At 50.2% G+C, this 24,682-nt stretch overlaps 1 protein-coding gene across 6 annotated transcripts in view; it reads left to right on the top strand.

Annotated features, from left to right (window-relative positions):
- Positions 1–24,682, top strand: part of Ttc7b (tetratricopeptide repeat domain 7B) — a 232,194-nt gene that overhangs the window by 160,970 nt on the left and 46,542 nt on the right. For 2 of the 6 annotated variants that reach the window (XM_047541992.1, XM_047541993.1), the window contains exons 16-19: positions 6,331–6,447; positions 13,132–13,229; positions 17,576–17,740; positions 19,888–19,938. In XM_047541992.1, coding sequence (XP_047397948.1) covers positions 6,331–6,447; positions 13,132–13,229; positions 17,576–17,740; positions 19,888–19,938 — 431 coding nt within the window. The remainder of the gene's footprint in view (positions 1–6,330; positions 6,448–13,131; positions 13,230–17,575; positions 17,741–19,887; positions 19,939–24,682) is intronic. The other 4 variants (XM_047541994.1, XM_047541995.1, XM_047541996.1 and 1 more) reach the window with 2 other exon arrangements.

The raw sequence follows: 24,682 nt of genomic DNA, 5'->3' as shown, positions 1-24,682 counted from the left end.
AGGTCTTCAGCACCCACAATGGCAGTGTGATGGTTATTCAGTGGGGTACCTTGGTGAATGGTGTCCCTCAGGTTGTACACTCTGACCACCTGCAGACCCTCACTGGAGACATGGACACCCTGGGCAGGGTTATAGCCCAGCCCATAGAAAGCCATCTGGGGAATAGAAGTATCCTATTCCAGACCACAGCAGTGCCCCTCAATTGTGAGCTTAGTACAGATGGTTTTTCAGAATTCCCACGGGGCTTCAGAACAGGATGCCCCCTGCGTGTGCCTACAGTTCTCATTGGAGCCGGGTGTGGTGAGCACACCTCTGTTCCCAGCTACCCAGAAGGCTGAGGCAGAAGAGCCATAGGACCCTGGCATTCAGAACCAGCCTGGGCAACACAGCAAGACCTCGTCTCAAAGCAAAACGAAACACTCATTGGAGTGAAATAAACGCAGGTAGAATTTTTCTAAGAGAAGAGCTAAGGGAACTCTTCCTCTGAGAGTTTTTTTCTTCTTTTTGTAGAATCAGACCATTGAAAGTTAGGATGGAAAGTTAGCAGCTGCCCTGGTGCCTCTTGAACGTAACTTTGCACATGAATTCCCGGGAACCTAGCTACATTCAGACTTGGATTCACAGGGTCTAGGGTGAGTGGAGAACATGGGGTTCTGTTTCTTAAGAGCTCCCAGGAGACTCTAAGGCTGCCTGTCCTGGACCACACTCTGAATGGCAAAGTATTCTAGGACCTCTTGTGGCCTTTTCCATCTTTGGGTAAATTGGAAAAATCTGTATTTTTTTCTGATGAGCCCATGAATAGCATGTCAATACAGCAATTAGGTAAGCCAGGTGATCTAAGAAATTATGTATTTTTTGTGTAACAATTGAGTAATTAGATCATTCATTCAGATGACATTGATTGAGTATTTGCAATTAGTGAGGCCCCAGGCAGTGCTGGACGTCTAGTGGAACAGTCACATGAGCTGGTTCCACTCCTCCTCAACCCTTCCAGTGTTGTGTGAGGGGCTTTGCGGTGTTTTGGGGTCTCTCAGCTCCAGCATGTGCACAACTGTAGACCCAGCATTGTGGCAGGGATCAGACCCCACTGAACTACGTCAGGCCAGTCACAACATTCATTTTCAGGGACAGTGACTCAGCCCAAAACCACTGGCTGTTTTTTGCAGAGATACACCACCTTCCAAGACTGGCCTGCCTGAGAAGCCAGCCAGGAGAGTCAGGGCCCAACCCGCATTATTTTCATGCAGTAGGCCATTAGGTGACTGTGGATGACGGGAGATTTCCTTCAAGCACATTGGAACCTGAAAGAAATCCCCTGTCCCTTCTGAGGGGTCGGCTAGATGGATCTTGTGCCCCCTCGCCCAGGGGGGGCCGCATGGGGCCTGCTTCGCCCTCCCTGTCATCCTGTGCACAGCTGACTTACCTGGCTTCCGGTCTCCATCTCGCTTCTCTCACCACGCACTTGGGCACATCACTCAGGAGGTCTTATTTTAATCCATGCACTGCCAAACCGTCTTCTAGTTTAACATTTCATTTAACCATACCTGCCCCCACCTGCCCCAGCTCTCTGTGCAGGCGCCCCCACCCGGGAGCTGGGAAGGCCCTCGGGCGCCCACCACCAGGGCCCCACCTGAGCAGATCCCAGGGGCTTTCCCACACAGCTGCTCTGCCTCCCTGCCCACATTCAATACATAAGCAGGGACCCTGGCACGCTGGACGCGAGAGCTCACAAACACGGGTCAGCACAAAATACCAAATGTTCGCAGTTCCTGTGGTGTCCTTCTAAATTGTGGGTCAGCGCTCACAGGTGAGCTGCTTGTGAGGGTCGTGTGTGTCGCTGTGCTCGGTTCCCGCTGCTGCACTTCACAAGGGCATCTTTACACTGCCAAATAAGATCGGAGGAAATTACTACCTTAGTATCACTCTAGACTGTTCTGATTTATTTTCATTGATAGTTCTTCATCAGAAGGTTTTGTGAGGCATATTAAATTTCCAAATTTAGAAAGAGCCACCTTTTAACTTTTATCTCGGCCCCACCCAGGTCCGGAGTCTGGGACTCAGTCGGGTGGGCCCAGGATAAAGCCAAACAAGAGTCAGGCACCAATATGGAGGTCTGCAATGGGGCACTTTCCAGGGGGCCAGAAAGTCTTCCCGGGCAGGGCACTAGATGGTCAGCCTGGTCCTGATAAATGCCACTTTGACTCACGTCCTTTGTGAACAGTGAAAAATCACAATGCTATAGCTCTGACCCCTCACCAGGTGTGGGGTGGGGAAGGGGGTGCAAGTCCTCTCTGAGCTCGACACAAAGCCAAACATAGTTGTTATTTCAAGAATTACCTTGGATTGTTCTTAAAATTTCCCAAATCAGGTTAGCTATTATACTATTATTTTTGTTAGTTTTAAGGAAAGTAAAACTTAGCTGGGTCCTTCATAGGTAAAATTTTATATGCAGCAGACACACACACACACACACACACACACACACACCATCATTCTTAAAGAACTCAAGATCATCAAGGAGCAAGAGTCGCCAGCCCCACTCCCCCTCAAGGCCACAGGGGGCTCCGACCAACCCATACATCCTCTGGAGGCTGCACTTTATACCACTCTGCATTCCGTTCCGCATCTAACCCAGAGCCTTATGCATTTTAGGGTTTAGGCTATTGGGCAATGGATTGGACACTGTGTGTCTTCGTTAGTGTTGGCAGTGTGGTTAGGTTTGAAGTCATCCTCCTGTTCCCTGTTGAGGCTTTGGAGACGCACAGAATCGGGTTTAAATATTTGTCATAGCAATCATCAATTGTATGAACTTGGGCAAATTGCTTAACTCTCCACTTAATTTGCTGGGTTGTTGTAAGAATCAGCAATTAAATATTTAAAGGTCTGGCAGCTGCTGTTACTGTTGTTATTTTGCCCATCTTGAAAGGAGAAGTTTCCTGGCTGGCAGTGCGTCTTTCCGCAGTTGTGAGCTCTGTGAATTTGTCCTTGTCTTTCCACTGGAGGCGTTGCTCCTGTTCTGTAAGTGGCCTCCAGGGAGGAGGCACTGTTTGACCTGGAGCTCGAGGGTGGAATGGGTGCTTCAAAGGCAGAGGGACTGGATGGAAAAGGCCTTCCCAGCAGAGGGAACAGAGTGTGCGAAGCCTCGGGTGTGGGAGTGAAGGGTGCGTGGAGAAAGTTGGCCATCACTGGGGTGGAGGGTGCCCGTGATGGCCACAGACAGACCTGTCAGGGGCCAGCATGTGGGCAGGAGCCAGATCACAGAAGACGTGGTAGATGAGGCTGAGCCTGGGTTATCAGTAATGGGAGTCCAGTTGGTATTTTAGCACAGTTCTTCTTTTGATTAATTTTATGTAAGTTTTCAATGATTCTGCAAACAAAATATTTCTCTTTTAAAAGTTAGACTGATGAACCTTGAGCCAGATGTAGGGTGTGGGAAGAGAACACCTGCCGCATGTGACTGCCGACGTGGCGATGTGGCCGGCCCCGGCCTCACCTGGCAGTCTCCTCTGCCCTCTGCATCAGGTCGGCGACTAGGCCTATTGAAATGTGACCAGTGCCGGTTTGTCCACCCTTTTTTGTCACTGTGTTTTTGCCTCTGGATTTCTTCTGTAGAGTGGATCTGAAATAGCGTTGGACACAGACCGTGGCGGGTCAGTGTGGGCCATTGTGACCTCCCGTTCCATGCAAACGTAACTTACACGCCACAGGATGCACCAGCAGCTCAGCAGAAGTGGCGACTGATCGCGGGTGCTGTGCCAGCATTGCTTCCCACCTCCTAAGCCAGCCAAGGTTTGGGGAAAGGGCGAGAAGTGCTGCCGCGCATGCCCGCTCCCCGTGCTGTGTGTTGACATCTGCCTGGGTGTCAGAGAAGCGTGGCGGCTGTGTCACTTTGTGCAGGCCTGCTGGTGGCTGGAGGGTTGGTGTCCCTGCCTTTGCTCTGGGCCCTCCTTCTCCTCTCCTCTGCCAGCCTCTCTCATGCTGTCCCTCTTGCCCCACTCCCAAGTGTCCTTTCCGTCATTTGAGCTCAGTGGTTCTACTATTGTTCTTCCTGTCTGGTTCCCTTAATTCCAGCCCACACCCTTTCAACTCCATATCCTGAGTCAAGTGTTTGAAAGCTGTTATTTCATGTTAATTAGAAGTTCTTTTTCCAGCCAAGAAGCTGTGCACAGAACTGTTCCCCCAAGCTGAGGCTTAGACGCATGCTCTGGCGTTTTGTACTTTGGGTACAGTGAAAGGAATCGTGGTAATTGCCATGAGAGCCGCACCACCGCCCACCAAGCAGGGAAGTCGTCCCACTAGCTGTGTGGCCGTTTTCTGAGCCTGGCCAGGCCGAAGAGGCTCCACGTGCCCCATAGTGCCCCCAAGAACCTCACTACCTGCAGTGCCTCCCAGTTGACCTGCGTTTGGTAGCGATTCTTGCGGGAAAGGACTCCTGCCGTGTTCTGGATTCATGCAGACTTGGTCAGCTTCTGGTTCCTTTAAAAACCCCTTGAGATGCCCAGAGTGGCTGCCACTCCCTGTAAGTGGCCCCAGTAAGGCTTCAAGGGAGCTTCCGATCTTGAGAGGCTGCAGGGCAGAGACCAAACCCCTTCTCACATCTTCCCTGCGCTCTCTGCCCTTCTCCTTGTAGGTTGGAGTCTGTGTCCTTCTCATCACCTGGCCTGTCCCATCAGCCCAGGTTCTGCAAACCAGGTTGGGGTGCTTGCAGTTTAGAACCCTCTGGGAGCCACCAGAACCCCTTAGGCTCCCTTTGTTGCACTGGGAGGAAGTGGTTGGTGCTGACCCAGTCCTGAGCTTGGATGGTGACAGAGCAGAACCACTCAAATTCATCAGCCACAGTGGAGAGAGACCCGGGATCCTCAGGGCCTCGCGAGGAGGCTGTCACACCTGCAAGGTGGAGGAGCTCTCCCGTGCATCTGAGATCGCAGGCAACACGGCTCCATCTCCTGCGGTTTACAGAGGGGTTGTGGGTGAGCAGATGCTGAGGCAAGGCCGGTGGCCCTCGGCACAGCCCTAGGCTGTGAGGGGAGGCCAGGAGGGTCTGAGCTCCGATGGTCTTGAGGAACATCACGTCCAGAAAACACCTGCCCAGGGGCAGCTACACACGCAGCCTCTGCGTCCTCATCCATTGAGGACACCTGGCAAGAGAGCCTGGCACACAGCAGGCCTTCCATGACCCACAGCAGCCTCCACCTCCTCCTGTTGTTAACAGCAGACACCCGCCACTCTGGTCCACACGGAGTAGAGAAGGTGCCGTGGCGGCATCACCAGGAGACTTAGTGGCTGAGGCTGTGCTCTAGCTGTCCTGAGGGGGAGCTGGGGAGGGGTGGACTGGTAGAGATGACCTTAGAGACCTGGCTTACACAGCCTGGGGCCCCACGGGAAACGTGGCATTCAGCCAGCGGACTGCGTTGGCAGAGTAAAGGGTCCAACAGGATGCGTGGCGCGGGATGGGAGCGGCCAGTGGTGTCGTCTCCAGGGACTGGAATTGCGACATATTGCTTCAGGCAGTAAGGAATCATTGCAGTTTTTTGAGCTGGGTCTGAAAAGTTTGGGTTTCTGAGAGCTGGACAAGTCCAGGGACAGGAAGACCAGCAGGAAGGAATGTGGGCCCATGCTAGGGCTTCCTCCAGGATAGTGGTGATGAGCCCAGGGACCAAGACACTGAGGTCTGCAGCCACACAGGCTGATGTCCACAGAGAGACAGGAGAGTCTGGAGCCGGATACAGCTGTTGGCCCAAGAAAGTGACGGTTCCGAGCCCAGCACTCAGGTCTGGATGGAGGCTGAAGCCGGTGGGGTAACACAACTAGGGGAGAGACTCATTGGTGACTGTGGGGTGTGTTACAGGCTAGCCCCCGCACAGCAGGCTGGGGACAACGGGGAGCGCTGGCAGGGCCCCTTTGTGTGCCTTCAGGCCAGCTTCCAGGCTTCCCAGATGATGAGCAGCACGGAGGTCTTTCTGTGATATTCATATCAATCGAATCATATCACTTGTGTAATTTTGTAAATGAATCAAGACTCTCTTTTAATCACATTTCATAGATAAATTGGTTTTGTTCTAAAAAGCACGCTCTTAATAAAACTCCAGTATTCTAAGTAAAATTGGTCACCGGATGCTTTGACCTGACCTCAGCAAGTCGCCCTGTGCCTGCCTTTGCCTCCCTGGTGAGGCTTATGCAAAGGCAGGTATTGACTGGGGTTCTGGAATGCTTGACCCTGCAGCCACTGCCCGCACCACTCGCAGCCGCCCCCAGCTGAGCCCCCTCCCTTGAGTTTGAGTGGCAGCCCCCTGGTGTGACCTATGTTGTTCTCCCTGTCTCCCCCTGCAGACTACTGTTTTCCAAAGTGAAGTTGGAGTCCCTCTGCCGGGGCCCAGATGAGGCGCTGCTCACCTGTAAGCACATGTTACAGATATGGAAATCCTGCTACAACCTGACCAATCCCAGGTAAGAGACCGGTGGCACCTGTTGGTGTGGCTTTTGCATGGGTCCCTGTCTATCAGTGCCATCTCTGATGGACCTTTAGTGGGCATTAACTCTGTCATCACACGCAGCAGACAATAGTGATGGAGCTTCACATCACTTTAAGGAATGTTCTCCCAGAGGCTGATGGAGCCTCCAAGTCATGGGCTCCTTTTGCTTTTGTTGCCATGGTGATCCCTAAGCGCAGCTTGGAATGGTGCTCTCTCCAGTTTCTTTCTACCAGCCATTTACTTTACTCCTGTGGCAAGGCCGACCATCTGCTTGGTGATTTATGTCTATCCTAGTCAGGGATATTTTCCTGGGTTCTTGCAGTAAACTTGAACTTGCACAGTCCACAGGTCACATCCTACCAAGGATAGGGGAAATTGCTATTATCGTGGTAAAATGTAATTTCTAAAAAGTTGAAATCATGATTCATACAAATATAAACTAAACACATGTCAAAGATTTTATTTACCTCATTAATGAAACAAGTACAGTGTTAAGACCAGGTCAAAGAATAATTTGAAAAACATTTGTATAGGCAGAAATGCAGAAACAAATTTGCAGATAGATGCAAAAAGCAGTATCCTATGAGACAACGAGATGCATCATTTGGGGTTATGTTCTCCACAGGGTCAAAATCAATTGTAGTTCTACCAGACAAAATCCATTTGTCTTATTGGATTTCTGCAGTTAGTTTCTACCCTTTAAAGCCATAAAGTAGCCCAGTCATCAGGAACTCAAAGGTGCCACCCTCTAGAGGCAGCTACCTGGGAAATGGGGACAAGTCACCCCCAGAAGCCCACTGCAGACACCTGGGAACCCATTTGCCCATTTCTCAGCCTTGGGCACTTTTTTCTGATGTGTTTGGATTACTAAGTGTGCCCTGCCCTGTGGAGGAAGTAATTTAATAGAGAGGGACCCGACGAGCCCAGGGAATTCACGAAACTGCTCATACGCTTGAACTTTTCAAGTTCATGGCCAGGTGTGTGGCTAGCCCCTGTTACGCTCTAAAGAGTCAGGAGCCTGAAAATGGTAAATGGTGTGGGCTGGTGGCTGCAGTCTGCAGAGACCTGTGGGAAGGGAAAGTGGGGTGTAGTTGGGCAGCCGCAGAACAAAGGGGCTCCCTGTGAGATTTTGTTTTCCAAAAGCCTCTGCAGTTATTGAAAAAAAAAAAAGTGTCCAAACTCAGGACCCCACAAAAGGACTGGCCTCTGTGAACTGTCCCTAGCTAGACCTGTGACCAGCCTATGGCTAAGCAGCTGCGGGAGGGACTCAGGCGGGAAAGCCAGCCACAGGGGGCTGATGGTCGGTGGCAGTCACTGCTGCCCCAGCTCCCCCTTCCTCTGGGTGAAGCGTAATAATGAGGCCAGCCTCTTCCCTCCCATGCTGTTGATCTGACAGCAAAGATCATTTTAATTAAAACAAAAATTCTACTTGTCTAAGTCTGTAAGCAAAAATGGAAAAGCCTATATTTATCTCCCCAAAGGCCCCCACTCCTGGCCTATCAGTAGCATCAGGATTTGGGGGAGTCTTTGCTCGTATCGGAGCTGACGGCAGCTACTGCCCCAGCTGGTCGCCAGGGCGCTGGAGCAGATCCTTCGCCTGCACCCCCTTTCAGAAGGAGAAAATAAACCCATCAGCTTTCGTGTTGCCAATTTTCCCTCAGCTCTCCACACCTCTCCCACCTCCCCACATTTCCTCCCACTTAGCAACCAAGAATATTGAATGTGAGGAGAAAGAAATAGCAGAATTGGAAAGCTTTTTAAAAACACTTAACCAAATGTTGGGCTCTGTCCACGCTTCCTCCGTTTCCTGCAGGATCTCTCAGGGCCAGCGTGGGGAGGACTCCTCTGGGCACAGATCTTGGGTGGGGTTGGGGTGGTGGAGGAGGCTCCTGTGGTTGCTCAGAACTGCTCTTCCAATTATTTCCAAAGCCTGGGGCAGGGGGATCGAGCAGCTTCTTATTAAAGAGCTTCCTGTTTTGTTTTTTAACTTCTTTTCCTCTGGGATATGAATACATACCTCTCCAGCAGCCCTTACCATTGTGCAGACTTAGCCACGCTCTGGGCCCGCTCGGGTAAGCAGTGACCCTGGCCATAGAGTAAAGCACCAAGAGGGAGGGCTGTGCGAGTCAGGGTCAGCCCTCGTCCACCTCCAGGTGAGGCAGGGTGGGACCAGCAGCCTAGAGGCTGCCCTTGGGTCACCCCAGGCTTTAGAAAAGGGTAGAATGGCATGAACAAGTGCACGAGAAGCATCCCTTCCTAAAAATAAAACAAACCGAGAACTAAGCAGAAAGATTTTGGTAGGAAGCAGTTGGTTTCTATCTGGAGTAGGTTCATACTGACTTCCTGGCTCCTGGGCTCTGGCTTCTGCCCATGCGCAGCAGTGCCCTCTGCTCCACCTGCCAGGAATCTTCCAGCCCTCCCGCCCCCTGCTGAGTCCATGGAGGCTCAGCACAGGCCCCAGGGTGTGGGCAGCCCCAGCGGGAGTGGTTGGGGGGGTTAATGGCCAAACTGACAGGCCCTGGCTTCAGGTTCCCTGAGCTCCTGCCCTTTATTTTTACTCAAAGAAAATCACAGTATGAGCTCCTGGCTGAGCTGAGCCTTGGAGGACTTGGCCAGCAGGGTTCCACCTGCAGCCGCAGAATGCAGACTCGGGGGCGGCACTCTCCAGCTCCACAGCACATTTGATGAGGCGCTGGGGTCTCAGAAGGCTGCATTTCCTTCCCCATGGCCTGCAGTTTTGCTTGCCTTTAAGATGGAAATCTGTCTCGTGTTTTGTCTTCCTCCCTCAGAAGGTTCACAAGAACTCTGGGGGCTTTGTGTAGTCCTTGCCTTGGCCACTCAGGACAGTGCGAGTCTGACCAGAATCTCGCCAGAAGGCCCAGTAGGCTCCCCGCCTGGATGGTACAGCAGTTCACCAGGGATGCTAATGACCACAGTTACTGGAGCCTCCCTGTGCCAGCGCTGTACTAGGCCACTTATGTGCTGCCTTCAGTCCCTGCATCGGCCTTGCAAAATGGCTACTGCTATTTCCATCCTGTAGGAAATAAAATTGGAGCTAAAGGAGGGTAAATGACCTACCTCAGTTTGCCCAAGTAAACAAGCAGGAGAGCTGTGATTCACACCCAGGTCTGCCAGACATCAGAGCTCGCTCCACGGCAGGGGCTGCCTCTCCCAAGGCGATGGCCAATTTCTTTCCTTTTCCTTTTTTTTTTTTTTTAATTACTAACCATGTCTTTCCCTCTCATGACACTTTTCTTCCTAAGTCCTGTTTCAGTTACTTACCAACAAACAGCATTTAAAGTTCACACACACACACACACACACACACACGCACACGCACACGCACACCACACACACTTAGGCACTTTGTTCACTCTAATCTCAGTTGGCAGCTGGAGACCCCCTATCATATTCATAGTCATCAGCATTTGGGCCCAGTTTTTCTTTTCACGAACCATGCTTTTGTTTTTTTTTCAAAGAAGGCAGATAAAATGGGCAGATGTCATATCATACCCATTTTACAGAGTGGAAGGTTGAGGCTCAGAGATATTGGGAACTTGCCTTGATTCTATAGGCCAGGGTAGCCTGGAGAAAAACAAGCAGAAGTTCCTCTCCATCTGCCTGTGTTCTGACCTGTTCTCAGCCTTTGTTTTTGTTGGGTGCCTCATACTTCCCAGGAGCTGGGAAGAGGCAAAGGTGTGACCAGAAGTCCCAGGTTCTGACTTCTAGTCCACCACCACCCCTTGCCTCTGTGACTGTGGAAGAGAGAGGGTTTCCTGAGAGACTCTCAATGTCCAGTGTGACTTTTAACTAGCATTACAGTATACAGTAGAGGCTGAATTTTCAGTCCTGATGAGGAAGAGAACTATCTCTGCATGTGCATCTAGACAAGTGGACACCTCGGCTTGTGTGCATGGCTCTGGGGTCCTTCTGGTTTCCTCACCCTAGACCATCTCTCTGCACTGCTGAGCAGGGATGGTTTCTCTCCCTTCCAGCCCTCCTCATGTTTTTTATGTTTATATATTTTAGTTGTAGATGGAAACAATACCCGTATTATATATTTTATGTGGTGCTGAGGATCAAACCCAGAGCCTCACACGTGCTAGGCAAGTGCTCTACCACTGAGCCACCCCCCAAGCCCTAGCCCTCCTTACTGGGAGCTGCTCCTGCCAGCCTCAGGCCTGGGCACAGGAGAGGAGAGGGGCAATACTGAGTGGTCCGAGGGAGCTCCCACGAAGGTAGCACCCAGAGGGGGAAAGCAAGGTAACTTTCAGTTCAAAAGAGGGCTGAGCCAGGGAGAATCCAGGAGTCCCCAGAGCTGCCCAAGACAGTCCCTCGTCCTTTCTCCCATAATCTGTGGGTCTTGCAAAGGCAAGTCTTTATTGAATCAAACTCTACACCATGTAAATGAAGAACTCAAAATCACTCAAAGCTTCCAGCAAAAATGTTTAATCCATCACAAATACCCAGTTGTTTTTAGAGAGAAAACATTCAGTATGGAACAAAAGCATCTCCATTTTGAACTCTTAATTGTTGCTTATACACTATTTTCAGGGGGAACTATGGAGGACAAACCAAGGAGGTAACCCCTGACACTTCCCCTCTGGTGGAAGGAGATGGGCCCCCTGTTGTTATCAGTGAGTGAGGTTCACAAGTTGAGATGCTGGGCTTAGTCGGGGTTCCTAACGTTTAGAGTAGGAGGCCTTTTTTTAGCCCAACCTCCCTGTGCCTCCCACAGTCACCCCAGAAGGCAGGGATCAGATGTCTCCGGGAAGCAGCCAGCCATGTCAACCCCAGAAGCATGTTTGGAGAGAGAGTATTCATAATGACACCTGCCATGTGTTTCAAAGTCACACCCCTGCAGAATGTTCCGTCTACACCGGCTCATTCCCTCCTTACCCAGTTCTGTGTAGGAAGATAATCCTTATCCTCGTCTGACCAGGGAAGTCACCAAGGCACGGGGAAGTGGCTTTGCTCAAAATGATTATGCCTGGGTGACGGATATGGAAGGGGAACCAAGACCCCCAGCTGGGCTCCAGGACCCACTTTCTGGGTCCTTTCAAAGCAGCTCACATGGTCCTAAACCCATGCTCTGAAACTTGGCGAGAGGACTCCGGAGGGCACTGTGATGGGGCCGAGCCCGGGGTCTGGCCACCACACGCCCCAACAGGTCCTCCTCTGCAGTGCCAGCACCTCATTGTGAGTCCTGGAATCCCCATGGTGATGGAAAGCGTCTCTATATTTTGTGACAGTCTCCCAAGTGGGGCGCTATTGCAATATTCAGATAATTAACCCTTTGTAATATCTATATCAAAAATGCTATGTGAGCAGACTGGTGCTCAAAATATTCAGCCAGATTTGTAATTCTTAAAAATGCGCATGTTCTTTTATGTTGTCTTCTCCTCGGAGACACTTACTGTTTCTCAGTTGTGGAAATAATTAATAGAGCAGTTTCCAGAGAGCCCGCAGGGATGATGTAATCAGTGTAGGCTGACACAGTCCCCAGCAAGGACGTTTCCTCCGCTTCCTGCAGACCCCTCTGACTGCATCGCTGGGCGGGGACTCGCAGCCTGTGAACTGTGCTGACTTTCTTGCCAAACCTTGTTTGTACTGTCTTCAGCAGCAGCTGCATAGAGGAAGGAAATCATGTCCCTTTATTGTAGAATTTCAGCTTCTGAATAATAACCAAAAAACCTAGAGCCTCCAGATAGATTATCGTGACGGGGTGGGGGAGCAATAGTTTTTTTCTTAAAAACTTCCCAGATTTGCAAAAACCAAGTCTTGGGGAGCTAAGTTCCCTTAACGGTTTGGTCCCCGCAGGTCTATGTCATGTCCACGTGACTTTGCTGGATGGGTGGTATCAGGAGGGAGGGGGGATTCAGCAGAGGGGCAGTGCCAGGAGCTGGTGGGAGTGGTAGGTGGGTGTCAAGACCCCTCGTGTTCTCCCCAAGTCCTTCGGTTTCCCCTGGCCAGCCTTCTCAGAACATCAGCTGAACAGGGCCCCCGGCTCCAGCTGTGCTGTGGCCAGCTCCTGAGTCCCCTCACAGCATCCACCCTGTCACCCACGCAGTGTATCTCGAAGGCTTGTCCTAGGGTCACAGTCGAGCCCGTGGCTGTGCTCACCCTCTGAGAAGCAGGCCAGGGTCCTCGGACCTGGCAGCTGCACCTCCCATGTATCTGGTCTGGAGCGGGGCTGGGCAGAGGCCTTTGCAGTGCTCTTGGTGTCTCCAGGTCTTGAGGTTCAGGAGCGCAGCTGTGCAGTGCTGTTGACTTGTGAGGTTATCTCAGAGGGTGGCATGTCAGGGGCTCTGTGGGTCCTCAGACATCAGCACAGAATAATGACCAGTTTCCCTGTCTGGTGACTGCAAAACCTGACTTGAAGTTTTCATTTTCATGTCTTATAATGACACAAGAGACTAAGATTAGTTGGGGTCCCTGGGTGTGGTTTAAGCGCGTTTGTGGTACTGACTGCTGAAAGGAATCCGGTCCAGGACGAGCCAGGAAGCAGATGGAGTCTCCGTCTGCAGGAAGATGCTGAGATGCATCCAGAGCGCACCAGAGGTGTCCACTGCACCTCAGCGGCCCAGTGGTACTGGTTGGGTCTCTGTCCCTCCGCTCCCACCTTTCAGGTGACTGACATCCACAGTGTGTTTTGCAGTGACTCTGGACGTGGGAGCAGCCTCTTAGATAGAACCATCGCTGACAGACGACAGCTTAATACAATCACTTTGCCAGACTTCAGTGATCCTGAGACAGGTGAGAATCAAAAGCCACAGGGGACAAAATGGTGTCCAAGAGGACGTGGGGCCGGGCACTGAGTGGAGTGGCTGAGCTGGGGCTGGGGTGGGGAAAGTTCTGCTAACAGGTGATGCGTACCTGAAGCGCACCTCCTCCGGACTCTGCTCAAGTGTTGGTTCACGGTGGGGAAAGCAAGGTTATTTGCTCAGCACAATGCTTTGAAATCTGTTTTCCTGGGCTCTGGAGCTTAAATGTGAAACAAAATTAGGTGGTTTCCATGCCTTCCAGTTCCCCTCCCTTTAGGCTTCAGACATTGCCCAATCCCTCATCCTGATTTCTCATCTGTTGCACACGAAAACACACATGCTCCTCAGAAGTGGGTTCTGAGCTATTTCATTCCACTGTCCCCCGCTGCCTGAAGGCCATTGTACTTACTGCCTCTGAGCAAATATTTCTACTTTGTTGTTTTTGTATGCCAAAGTACAGGGAGGGTGCCCCCCTAATTTCCATAGCTCCAAATGAGCAATTCCAACAGCAATACCGACTATTCAATGACAATTTGAGGGACTCCACAGACCCACAAAACAAAATGAAATTCACTCAGCTTTGAGCCTCAAAGCTAGTTCTAGAACATCATTGAGAACCCGCTTGTCTCTCCTTCCCCACCGACAAGGGCTTGATTCCTGTCTGGGTATGCCTAGTCTTTAGTGGGCTGTCCTCAGGAAAGGAACCTCCAAGTCCCTTTCCTGTCCTTGTGCCATGTGCCGCCTCCCAACAGAGCCCATTCCCTGGAAAATCCAACCCCCGGCGGGTGGGGGAATAGGGCCTCAGGGAGGCCTGTGTGGTGCTGGGTCCCACAGGCCCTCAGGGCTGCCTGCAGACTTCACTCCTGCCAGGTCCCCTCCACCAAACTGGAAATCAGCCCGAGAAGTCTGATCCAAGGCCCTGGGACTCCCAGCTGCAAAGATTGTTGGACCTGAGAAGCAGCACACATTGTGAATTAGTGCCAGTCAACCCAGCTTGCAGCACAGACTGACCAAGCCCCAGGAAGTTCCCCACCCGGGAGACGCCTGTCCCCAGGGTTGGTCAGTCATAGGTGGGCATAGACTGCAGGCGAGGCAGAGCCTCGTGGGTCACTCTAGGAAATGGAGGTCAGGCTTTTAGCACTAGCCTCAGCAAGGCCGGGACACAGGGAGGGGAGAGAAGCCAGTGGAGTTTACTCTGGCCCCTGCAGCGATGTGGGCTGATTGAAAACAGCTTCTGTGGATGCCCTGAGCTGACTACCCCTCTCTTCAGTGTCCTGTTAGGACAGTCCTACTAAATCCAGACCCCGTTTCCTTCCAGCTGACTTGGACCTTAATTTCCCTGGAGGTCCCAAAACTTGAATGCCATGTCACATTGACAACAGATAGTGACAGAAAAGAAGTGAGGCCCTTGTCCCTTCTCCCTGTTGCTCCCTGGGATGGTTTCCCCAGAGCTCTCAGGAGGCTCCTCTTCAGGTTGGACCTTCTCAGTTGCCATGTTGTCCAGGGTGGGCCTTGCCACTGCCCCAGGGTGGGCCCAGCCCATCCTTTCTCCTCAACCTTGGCTTTAGTGGCATCTGTGCAGCTGCTCTCACAGGATTGTCCCCCACTCACTCCCTGGGAACACAGGTGTTAGGATTCTGGATTGCTGGGTCCCATGCCCTTTCCCCAAAATGCAGGGGTACTGCTGCCCCAGGGCTCAAGCCAGGAACCATTTTGTTGCCATAATTGTTATACCCAAAGGAATCCTCCCTTTGGTCAACCTCCAGCACCCCAAGATGTGGTTTGAACACCACTGATGTGCCTGAGAGACCAGGGAAGCAGAAACCTGAAGGCCATGTGAGGGGCCTTGCCAGTCACAGGCTGTTTGTAAATGAGAGGGAGACCTTCTGAAGTGACCGTGTAAGTCAGGGAGACTGAAAGACTGGAAGGCCTGCCAGGAAGTGGAAGGACACCGATCTGGAGTAAGAAAGCCCCGTTTTGGTAGCGGGCTGCAGGCGTGGCCTCGGGGGAAGCAGCCCTCTCACTCACACACCTATGCGGCCGACCTGCCTGTGGAGCGCCCCCAGATCTGGCTATGCCTCTCTTCTTGCCTTCATTTCGAGAGGAAATAGGTTTCATAATTCAAAAGCCAAAACTCTTACTCTGAATGTGCCACGGGGAGGTGTGGCCGCCCTCCCGCTCCTCCCTTGCCTTTCCCTAGAGGCCATCTTTTAGCTTCTGTTCACCCTCCAGCACTCTTCTGTGCAAATAAGCATCGGCGTGCTTCCCCACACTCCTTACGTAAGCTGCCACACGTGCTGTGTGCAGCTCAGCCCTGGCGTTCTTCACTTCCCACAGACCCTGCAGATGCCTCCATAGCTGTCCACAGAGGATGTCCCATCCTGTTTCACAGCTACGAAGTATTCCATGACCCCAGGTCACAGTTGGGAGGCCTAGCTACCCCGCATGACCTCAGGCCTCTTCCTTCCCTGCAGTTTTCAGAGGAGCTGGCTGATTTTGAACACACACTGGAGCACTGCTCATTTAGGAAAGCCACTGGGCTGTAGAACAAAAGGGGATAGAGACCCAACCAAGATCAGAGGGGTCCCAAAGTGACAGAAGAGATTCTGAGATGTGGTCTGGGAGAAGCGAGCGCTAGAGGTGGCGTTGTGCTTCTGCATCAGACCAGGCTGTGCGGATGCCTGACTGCTTTCCCACATCCCCCTTAAGGGCACCAGCATCCAGCATGAGCACAGCCACTCAGTGCTGGCATTGGAAGGGTATGTGGCCAATGCCAGGGAGAACTTCCACCATCATGATCCTGCCAACTCTGGGGCACAGGGCCCAGGACCCCCCACTATGCAGACGCTCCGGAGAGGCCCAGGCCTTCTTGGAGCCGTTTATTCATTGTTTTATTTTTAAATTTTTATTACGGAGAATAGTCAGATATACCAGAAGAGAGATACTAACGTAACGACTGAATTCCCGTTACCCACTCCAAGCTTCAACAATTAGTGCTCCTATTCCCTCTGCTTCTCCTGCCCCACGCTTGGTTTTTGCAGAAATATTTTAAGGCAAATCCCAGACACCATATTTTACCTATTAAAACTTCAGGACGCATATCTGATATAAAGGAACTTTAAAATACGTATCACAATACCATTGTCATATGCCCTGGGTCTTTATGCACTGCAGACTCACTGTTCTCACAAGTGTGTGATTAACTGGAATGTGGTTTCCCACTGGCAAAATTATCTGTGTGTAGATCTGTGGGAAAATACGGAGAGACACTCACATCTCTGAGCTTTGGGCAGACCAAGTCCACGATAGCTAACAGAGCAGACGGTGTTTTATCTGATGGATGTGGCCACCACGAAAGCCCCCTTCCAGAATATGCTCCCCACATCCCGCCCCCCCGCACACCTCTGTTATCTAATTTGTCCCAACCAGTGAAAAGGGGGGAATCAAGTGGAGTGACAGTCTACTTTGAAGCTATGAGTCATTGTCTTTTCTTTGGAATAGGTTGGTAGTTCCTTAAATAGAGGATGAAAAAAAAATATTTTTCTTCCTTTTGCCTTCAAAACAGGATGTGGGGTAAGGGGATTTATGTTTAATCATTGGTAGATATTACCAGATACCTATCCCAAGCCAAATAATTTTTTTAACTTGAAAGTTTGTTCCATTTTGTTTGGGAAAGTTCCTGCTTATAGCCGTGGGGGTCTCTGCATCACCACTGTCTCTCTCCAGCTGTAAGATGCAAAGGCAGCGGGACTGGCTTCCTTTTCCAGGTGCCCGACCAGTGCACCCCACCACTGTAGACCACCTCAGAAAGCTTAGCACTCCATCATCACCATGCTGAGCCCGTGACCTCATTGCACCCCAGCACACTGCACCTTGGGAAACTTGAGTTTTCAAGTAGACTTTATATAAGTGCTTCTCATGAAAAACAAATCTATGGAAAGTCAAGTCCTAACCCTTTCCAGCTGAAAAGCCAGTAGTGTCCTGAAGAACACCTGGATGTGGCAGGTTAAATTTGTGTGATTTTCAGCAGCTCACACTGCTGAATCTGCCCAAGTACATCTGAGTTACTTTTCTTCCATGATATTGTTGCAGAACAATTAAATAACCAGTGGAAAACAAATTTGTTTTCTTCGAAAAGCACTTATATTCTATTGTCAAGTAGAGGGGCGATTGTGTATTACATGACCTCATTTTCTTTGCAGATTATGTGAGTATATTAAAAGCTAGTTTATTTTTTTCTTTGTGTTTTAAAGGTTATTGTTGGTTTTCTTTTTTTCTTTTTTGTTTCTTTTTTTTTTTTTGCCTTTATCCTTTTTTTTCTCTCTTTTACTTTTTTAGTGTCAGAGTGCTCCTCCTCCTCCTCCTCTCTTTCAAGAACCGAATCTCCTCTCCACCTGTTTGTATCTTCTCGTCTCCATTCTCATCCCAAACCTGATACCTTTGTGTGGCCCCCTGCACCTCATTCATTCAGTGACTCAGGTCCCCGCCGGGAACCCTCTCTCTGTAAACATGGTTTTTCCTTTTTTGTTAGACCTGCTTCATTTGCCTGATGTTTTGTTTTCTGATAATCTTCCTAACTGATAAGCTGGATAGGAAACTCCATCAAATTTGTCACAGAGATCTGCTTGTTTGAAAATTCAAAGCTGGTCGGGCAGGAGGAAACCTGAGGTGTAGACTTTAGTGCCCAGGTTCCAACTTCCTCTGGACGGAAGGAGACTAATCCTCAGCAGAACTTACTGAACTTTCTTAGAATATTACTCTTCATCCTTGGGTCCTTCAATGTTTCTGTCTGGATTTGATAAAAATATATAAAAAGTAATCCTGTTAAAGAAACGGCAAATTATAATATTTGGCAAATAATAATTTAATTCTAAAAATTTCTGAGTTTTAATTTAGAAATCAATTTAGTTCAGCTCCCATTCACTAATTGAGACCATATTCTAAAGACAAAGGACTTACGCTGTTAAATTTGTGGTTCTCACAGGGGACTTTAAGACCTGGCATTCCCCACAGGCCCGAGGTTAGGCCCAGGAATCTGGATTTGTAAACGTCCCCTAGGACTCCAGTGCCACTGGGTTATGGACCACATTTTGAGAAATGGTGCTATAAATTGTTTTCCATTTTGCAAGGAAAGAAAATGTTGGGTTTGTGTCATAAATCCCACATAGGGAAATTGAACAGCATTTTAGTCTAATCTTGCTTTTAAATAATACAGAAATTCTAAAAGTTTACTTTAGGGAGCTCCAGGATCTGACAATTTAAAAAAAAATCCCTATATTAAAATGCAACACTGATTGGTAAAGTCCTTAAAATGGACCTAAATACAGATCTCCCCAGGAGAGTCTATCCTTGTTTTGTTTCACTCATTTATTTAATGTGCACTTTACTGCCAGAACTGCCGATAATTTAATCTCGGTATCTATGATTTATAAGGGCTCATCTTTGTTCCAAATGCTCAGTTATATGCTGAACCAAAGCTCCTAAGTGGGATGGCTGCCAGAGGAGCTGCTGTCTCCACTGGGCTCCTCTGGGCTGACTCGGAGCTGCTAGCCCGCACCAAAGAGCAGTGCCCGTCTGAAGTAAACCGTCCACCCTGAGAAACACCCTGGCCTTACTCCTCTGCCTGTAGTGTCCCGAACTTTGCTGTAATGGCAATCCTAGTTTTATGAAATAGTAGATGAAGATAATGTTTATAAACTGTCAAAACAGACACTTTACCTTAATACAATGGCCAAATTAGATTTTTCCAGAAAATTTGTTTTTGACATTGACTTCTGAGTTTATTGTAAAATGGGACCTCACTGTCCTAGCACAGATGATACGTTTCCACTGCCTGTCCCCTCTGCACAGCTAGTCCAGCTACCTCTGAACCTGCCGGTTTCTGAGTCCTGGGGAGCCCTGTGTTCCTCCACGGCTTTGAAAGACTGGAGTTCTGGCTCTTCTGGTGAGGCACTTCAGGTCAGGTTCATTGGCTGTTTGTGGGGATGGTGAGCTGCACTCAGCTTTCTGCTGAATGCAGTGCATCCCAAGCCACGCTCAGCATTTATTCTTGGTGAAGCCATGCGTCACTGTTCAGTCCAGAGGGGCTTCCTGGCCAGCAGCCCCTGTTTCAGCTAAGCTTGAAGCATCCAAGGGACACTTAGTCAAAAGGGCAGACCTACTGACAAGTGTTGAATTTTTTGACTCTAGTAGTAATGAATCCGAATCCCAGTCCTTGCCTAGGGCAAGCAGGTAGCCAAGGGCTGAGGTTTTGTGAATTTCTCCCTCTCGCCCTAGGAATAAAAACTGACCCAGCCCTTCACATTGTTGGACTCAGGATCAGGATCAGGGTCAATATGTGGAAAGATCCAAACCCTGCTCCTTTCATTATTTTTCCTTCCTTCTGGAATTTCCTGCTCTGGAAACAAAGCACGTTACATGACCCGTCAGCCTCCCTGTGCCCAGCGCACGTGTGAACGCAAGGGGGAATGTCCAGCTGGCCTCTCTGTGGTGGGAAAACGTGTGTCATCTGGAACTGAAACCTGATTCCAGACTGCCAGACTTACAGTTGGAAGGTTATGAGAACTCTCTTTGCATTTTTAGCCTTAATTTTGATTTTTCGGCTGTTTTGTTTCTTGGTTTTAATTTCTGGTTTGATCTGTTGTTCCAAGGCAACTCTCCAGAAGCATACTTTCATGGCTTTCCCTCCCTTTTTTCAGTTAGTAAGTAGTTTACCACTCTATCAATCCTTCCGAGGGGCTCCGAAGTCACACCTCCCTCCACTGTGGCGTGCGTGCTGTGGGTGTCGGTGTTGGGACTGTTGGGATGCTGTGGCCCTCTCGCTGCCCCTGCCTGCCCCCTCTGCCACCTGGGGACCAGCTCCCCTAAGATGCCGGTGCACTCTGCCCAGCCTGGTTCAAGCACCGCGAGGCAGTACTGGTCTGGGAAGGACTACGCTGGCTGGGAAAGTGCCAGGTTAGGGCGGGCAGCAGCCGGGCGGCACTGATTGCTAGTGCAGCCCTGGCCCTCACGGCGGATCCACGCCTGTGAATGACAGATAGAGAGAACCAGTTGAATCTCCACGTCCTGTCCGTGTAGCCACTATTGCTGATAGAAAAGCCATCCTCATTGTTAATAAAAAAAAAAAATTTTTTAATTTAAAGATAGATATCATAAAACTTAAAAACACATCTACAAAAAGTCAAAGGAGACTAAGCAATTCCCCGGAAGTAGGATCAGTGCTTTTAAGTCATTAGTGAGTGATCGCATTTCCCAACAGATGTTTCCTATGCCTCTGATTCTGTCTGATCAAATTTTGGGAAATGGTCTGTCTCCTGCCTAGAGAGTCCCAGTTCACATGAGCATATTACAGGTTCTGCAGAACCTTGCAGTTTGAAAGAGTCCAGACTCTTGACTTTGACCTAATGTTCTCAAGCTAATTTCATCATTTTTACACCCCATGGAGTCAGTGTCCCTTGGGTTGCACTTGGGGAGCTGCAGATGAACGTGGTGATCAGTGCATTTGAATAATCCTAGCCTCACTTATGGCAGACGCCCCCACACACCCCAGGAGATGACTTCCCTCTCTGAAATCCAGCCTGAGCTAGTTGTAGTGTCATTTCAGCCCGATAGGAGAGAAGTATATTTTGGTATTGGCATCACATTAGAGTTCTTCATGAAAAGATCTCACGGCCAAGGCCCCTTCCATACCAAGCTCCTACAGACAGTAAAGTACTTGATTTTCAGAAAGACAGGCTACATTAAAAACTCCAAGCAGTCCTGACCAGTTAAAGTGATAAAATATTTTCCATAGAAACAGCTCCAAGTCCCTCAAAGGAAGCCTGAGTTCAAGGGCCAGTTCAGCAGAGGAACCCCTGAGATTAATTTACTCTCTCTGGGTCTTGGTTTCCTCATCTGTAAAAAAAATACATGCAGATGTTTCACTCTTCTCCAAGAACGTGCCCAAGTCAAGGTTGCTGCCTTGGGTTCTTGACTCACGTTTTCATAACACTAATTCTGGTGAGGTCGTTGCTGTCTTTGATAATAAGTCACTGGGAGAGGATAATAAACAGATAAGTGAGAGTACACTCTGGTAAAATGAAATAAGATGGAAAAATGAATTCAAAACAGAAGTGGGTTATTTCTCTTTCTTCATGGCTATCATCTTATCATTGGTTTTGTATTTTCTAACATTCAAGAATGTGTATCATGGCTGGTCAGGTGGCATATCTTACCTACTCTGCTCCTGCTTAATAAAATAGTTTTTTTGAAAATATACATAGCTGTGAAAACATTACTCTAGCAATAACCCCAACCATTTTTGAGGAATTGTGATTTTTAAAATTTATTCCTACAATATATAACCTTTCAAATATAACCTTTTCATACTATTTAAATTAAATTAATATCATTCTCCTTAATTAGTTTTGTGGTATCTTTCTTTAAATAAGATTGATTGGAATTATAAGAGATTGACAAGACAATAATAAATGGCACTCAGATAGAAGCAGGTGTCCAGATTTAGAAGAGCACCAGACCTGGCAGACTTCCCCATGGCGCAGCAGAGACAAACACAGCCAGGCCCAGGGGGCAGCAGCCTCCCCAGCAGAAGGGCACCTGGGCCCAGAGGCGCAGCCTCATGACTATGCAGCAGGAGGGTTGGTGACCGGGAAGCCCCTGCCCACAGTAGTCCTCCAGAAGGTACTGTCTCCAGCCCAGAGCCACCATGATGCACTTGGACAGCTGGTACCCTCCGCATGCTTGTGAACAGCTTCGCACCACGCTTCCCGTGTGACCACCTGGCCCTGCCAACCCCGGCCAGCTGCATGCTGTGCTGGCCTCGCATGCCCAACTGTGACAACACATCCCTGCCTTGGTGGGTCCTTCCCCGAAGCTTTCCCTGGAAAGAGCTTCTCCCTCTCAGGAGTAGACACACCCTGTCAGGGTTAAACTGTGGTGGATCCTCTGTTCAAGTTGTTGGGAAATTGTGACCTCATCTTGGGGCCAGGTTTGGCTGTCCCATTCTGATCTGCACTCAGAAAAAGGCAAGTTCTACTTAGAACCAGGACCAGAGTTGCTTGTCAGGAGCTGCAGCAGGAGGCAGCATTGGCAGCGGGGCTCAGGAGGGAGGCAGTAGTGGCCCAGGAAGCTCTGCAGCCCCGGTCACTCTGGTGGACATGGCATGGAGAAGTAGCCTCTATGGAAAGGAGACCTGTGACAGCACAGTAAGGAGCCACCCCCAGTCAGCCTCCCCAGAAAAGCAGATGTACCCTCTAGCAAAGATGGAGATGGTCCTAACTCCCCACAAGAGGGGAGGCCACCAAAACTTTCATGGAGAAAAAAACGGAGGTGGCCTGGGATGTAGCTCAGTGGTAGAGCACTAACCTAGCATGTGTGAGGCCCCGGGTTCCAGCCCAGCAACAACGAAATGAAAATTTTAAAAAGATCCAGAGTTGGGCGCAGTGTTGCATGCCTGTAATTTCAGCAGCTCAGGAGGCTGAGGCAGGAGGATCACGAGTTCAAAGCCAGCCTCAGCAAAAGTGAGGCACTAAGCAACTCAGTGAGACCCTGTCTCTAAATAAAATACAAAATAGGGCTGGGGATGTGGTTCAGTGGTCAAGTGCTCCTGGGTTCAATCCCTGGTACCAAAAAAAAAAAAAAATTTTCAGATAAAATATGCCTGAATCAGGGACTGAAATTGGAGTGGGCTCCCCTGTCTCTTCCCAAACCTTGGCCTTCTCCGCTTCTGCCCAGATCATTCTGGTTCTTGAAGCACAGTGGCAGGTGTAAAGATAGAAGGTCACGGGCTGCCAGCAGTCTGCAGTGTTGGACTGGTGTGTGTCCTAGCCCGGTCTCGAGAAACACTCTTTCGTTTCCTTTTAAAATGAAAATTCTAAGCAGGCTGCTGGCAGAGTGCTTAGTCATCGGGATCGCGTTGAGTGCCCAGGATCTTGAGACAGAGATGCTGCCTTCTCTTCTGTTTTGGTGGCACGGTTTCTAAGCAGTAGAGGCTGAATAAACTGTATCCACAGATAAGACTGAATAATTTGGGGGCTGAAGCAAGACAGACACAGAGGTGATTCTGCACGGCTGAAGCTGGAGTGGCTCAGTTGGGGGATGGTAGGTATTGGCCGTGGCAGCAGGAGGCAGAAAGAATGTGGGTGACAATGGAGAGGGGACGCTGAACGCGGCCACCTGCCCTGGCCTTCTCCTGTGTTTGTGCATGTTAGCCAGCCTTCCAGGGCTGAGGGGCAGCGGGCTGCCCAGGACCTGAGCATCCACGTGCCAGACTGTCCTCCTAGGTCTCTGGTAGAGGACTTTCTGTCGCACATAATGGAACAGTTGCCCATTGTTCCCGGCACTGAGACGTGCCGCCTTTCACCCGGGATCTAGTTCATCCTCTCCATGCTGTGAGGACCCCAGGGGAGAGGGCAGGTGCAGGGTCCTTCAGACCGAGGCCACTTATCTAATCCAGGAGGAAGCCCAAAGGGTAACTGAAATAGAAACCTGCCAAGAGTTTGGGGACCCACCGTGAAAACCCACAGTGATCCGACATAACCAAAGCCACTTAATTTTTTCTACCTTGTGCTTGAAATTCCTGGCTCTGGGATTCCTTTGAACTGTGAACTTTAATGGTAAAGTAGGGCTCATGCCTGGCTGCCACATTCGAAGTCTCACTGAGGTCAACCGGGAGTCTGCTTCAGTGGAAAAGGCGCGTTGGAGAGGTTCCGCTGCCGAGCGTTTGAGCCGGCTGTCGTCAGCGTCGTGCTGCCGCAGGGTCTCTCAGCGAGCTTCTGCGCGCGGTGGGAGAGCTGGGACAGGCTCGGAGCATGGACTCGCAGCGTCTGGAGATCGGCGGCCTTGGCTCCCGGTCCTCTTGGCTTGGTGAAGGTCTTTCCAGCGCAGTTCCTGGTACCCCCCCACACCCCCATCATCAGGGGGAACCTAGAGGAAAGCCCTGGATGCGGAGGCAGAGCAGTTCTTGAGGTGGCACTTTGCTCTGGGTCAGGTGTCTGAGATGGTCCGGGCGGGAAGCCACTGGCCGGAGGAAATTCCCTGAACCTCAGCTCCAGCATCTGTGTCCTGGACTGTTCTGGCAATTAGGTCACAGAGCTTGGGCCAGATTTGTGGACGTACTCTTGCCTGCCTACATCACTGCTCAGCACAGTGGCTTCTCCAAGCCCCTGCGTCCTGAGGCGAAGGGACGACGCGTCACTGGTGGAGCCCAGCAGCCGCACACGGCCTCCAGGCATGGTGGTGATGAGCACCTTCTCCAATTAGGGTGAAAAATAAGAAATGCAGAGCAGCGGGCACCGGCCCCACTCGCCCATGAGCTTGGTGATTGGAAGCATCTCTCCAGACTTGGATTTTAAATTGGAAATATGTCCTCTATTTTTCCTTCTGCTTCCTTTTGTAAGTCTCAGTTTGTTCGTTTGCATCAGTGAGTGTATACAATGCAGGGAGGCC

Source organism: Sciurus carolinensis, chromosome 2 (assembly GCF_902686445.1).
Source record: "Sciurus carolinensis chromosome 2, mSciCar1.2, whole genome shotgun sequence".
In the NCBI taxonomy this organism is placed as follows: domain Eukaryota; kingdom Metazoa; phylum Chordata; class Mammalia; order Rodentia; family Sciuridae; genus Sciurus; species Sciurus carolinensis.
The sequence above is the reverse complement of the archived record's forward strand: the minus strand, read 5'-3'. Positions and strand labels throughout refer to the sequence as shown.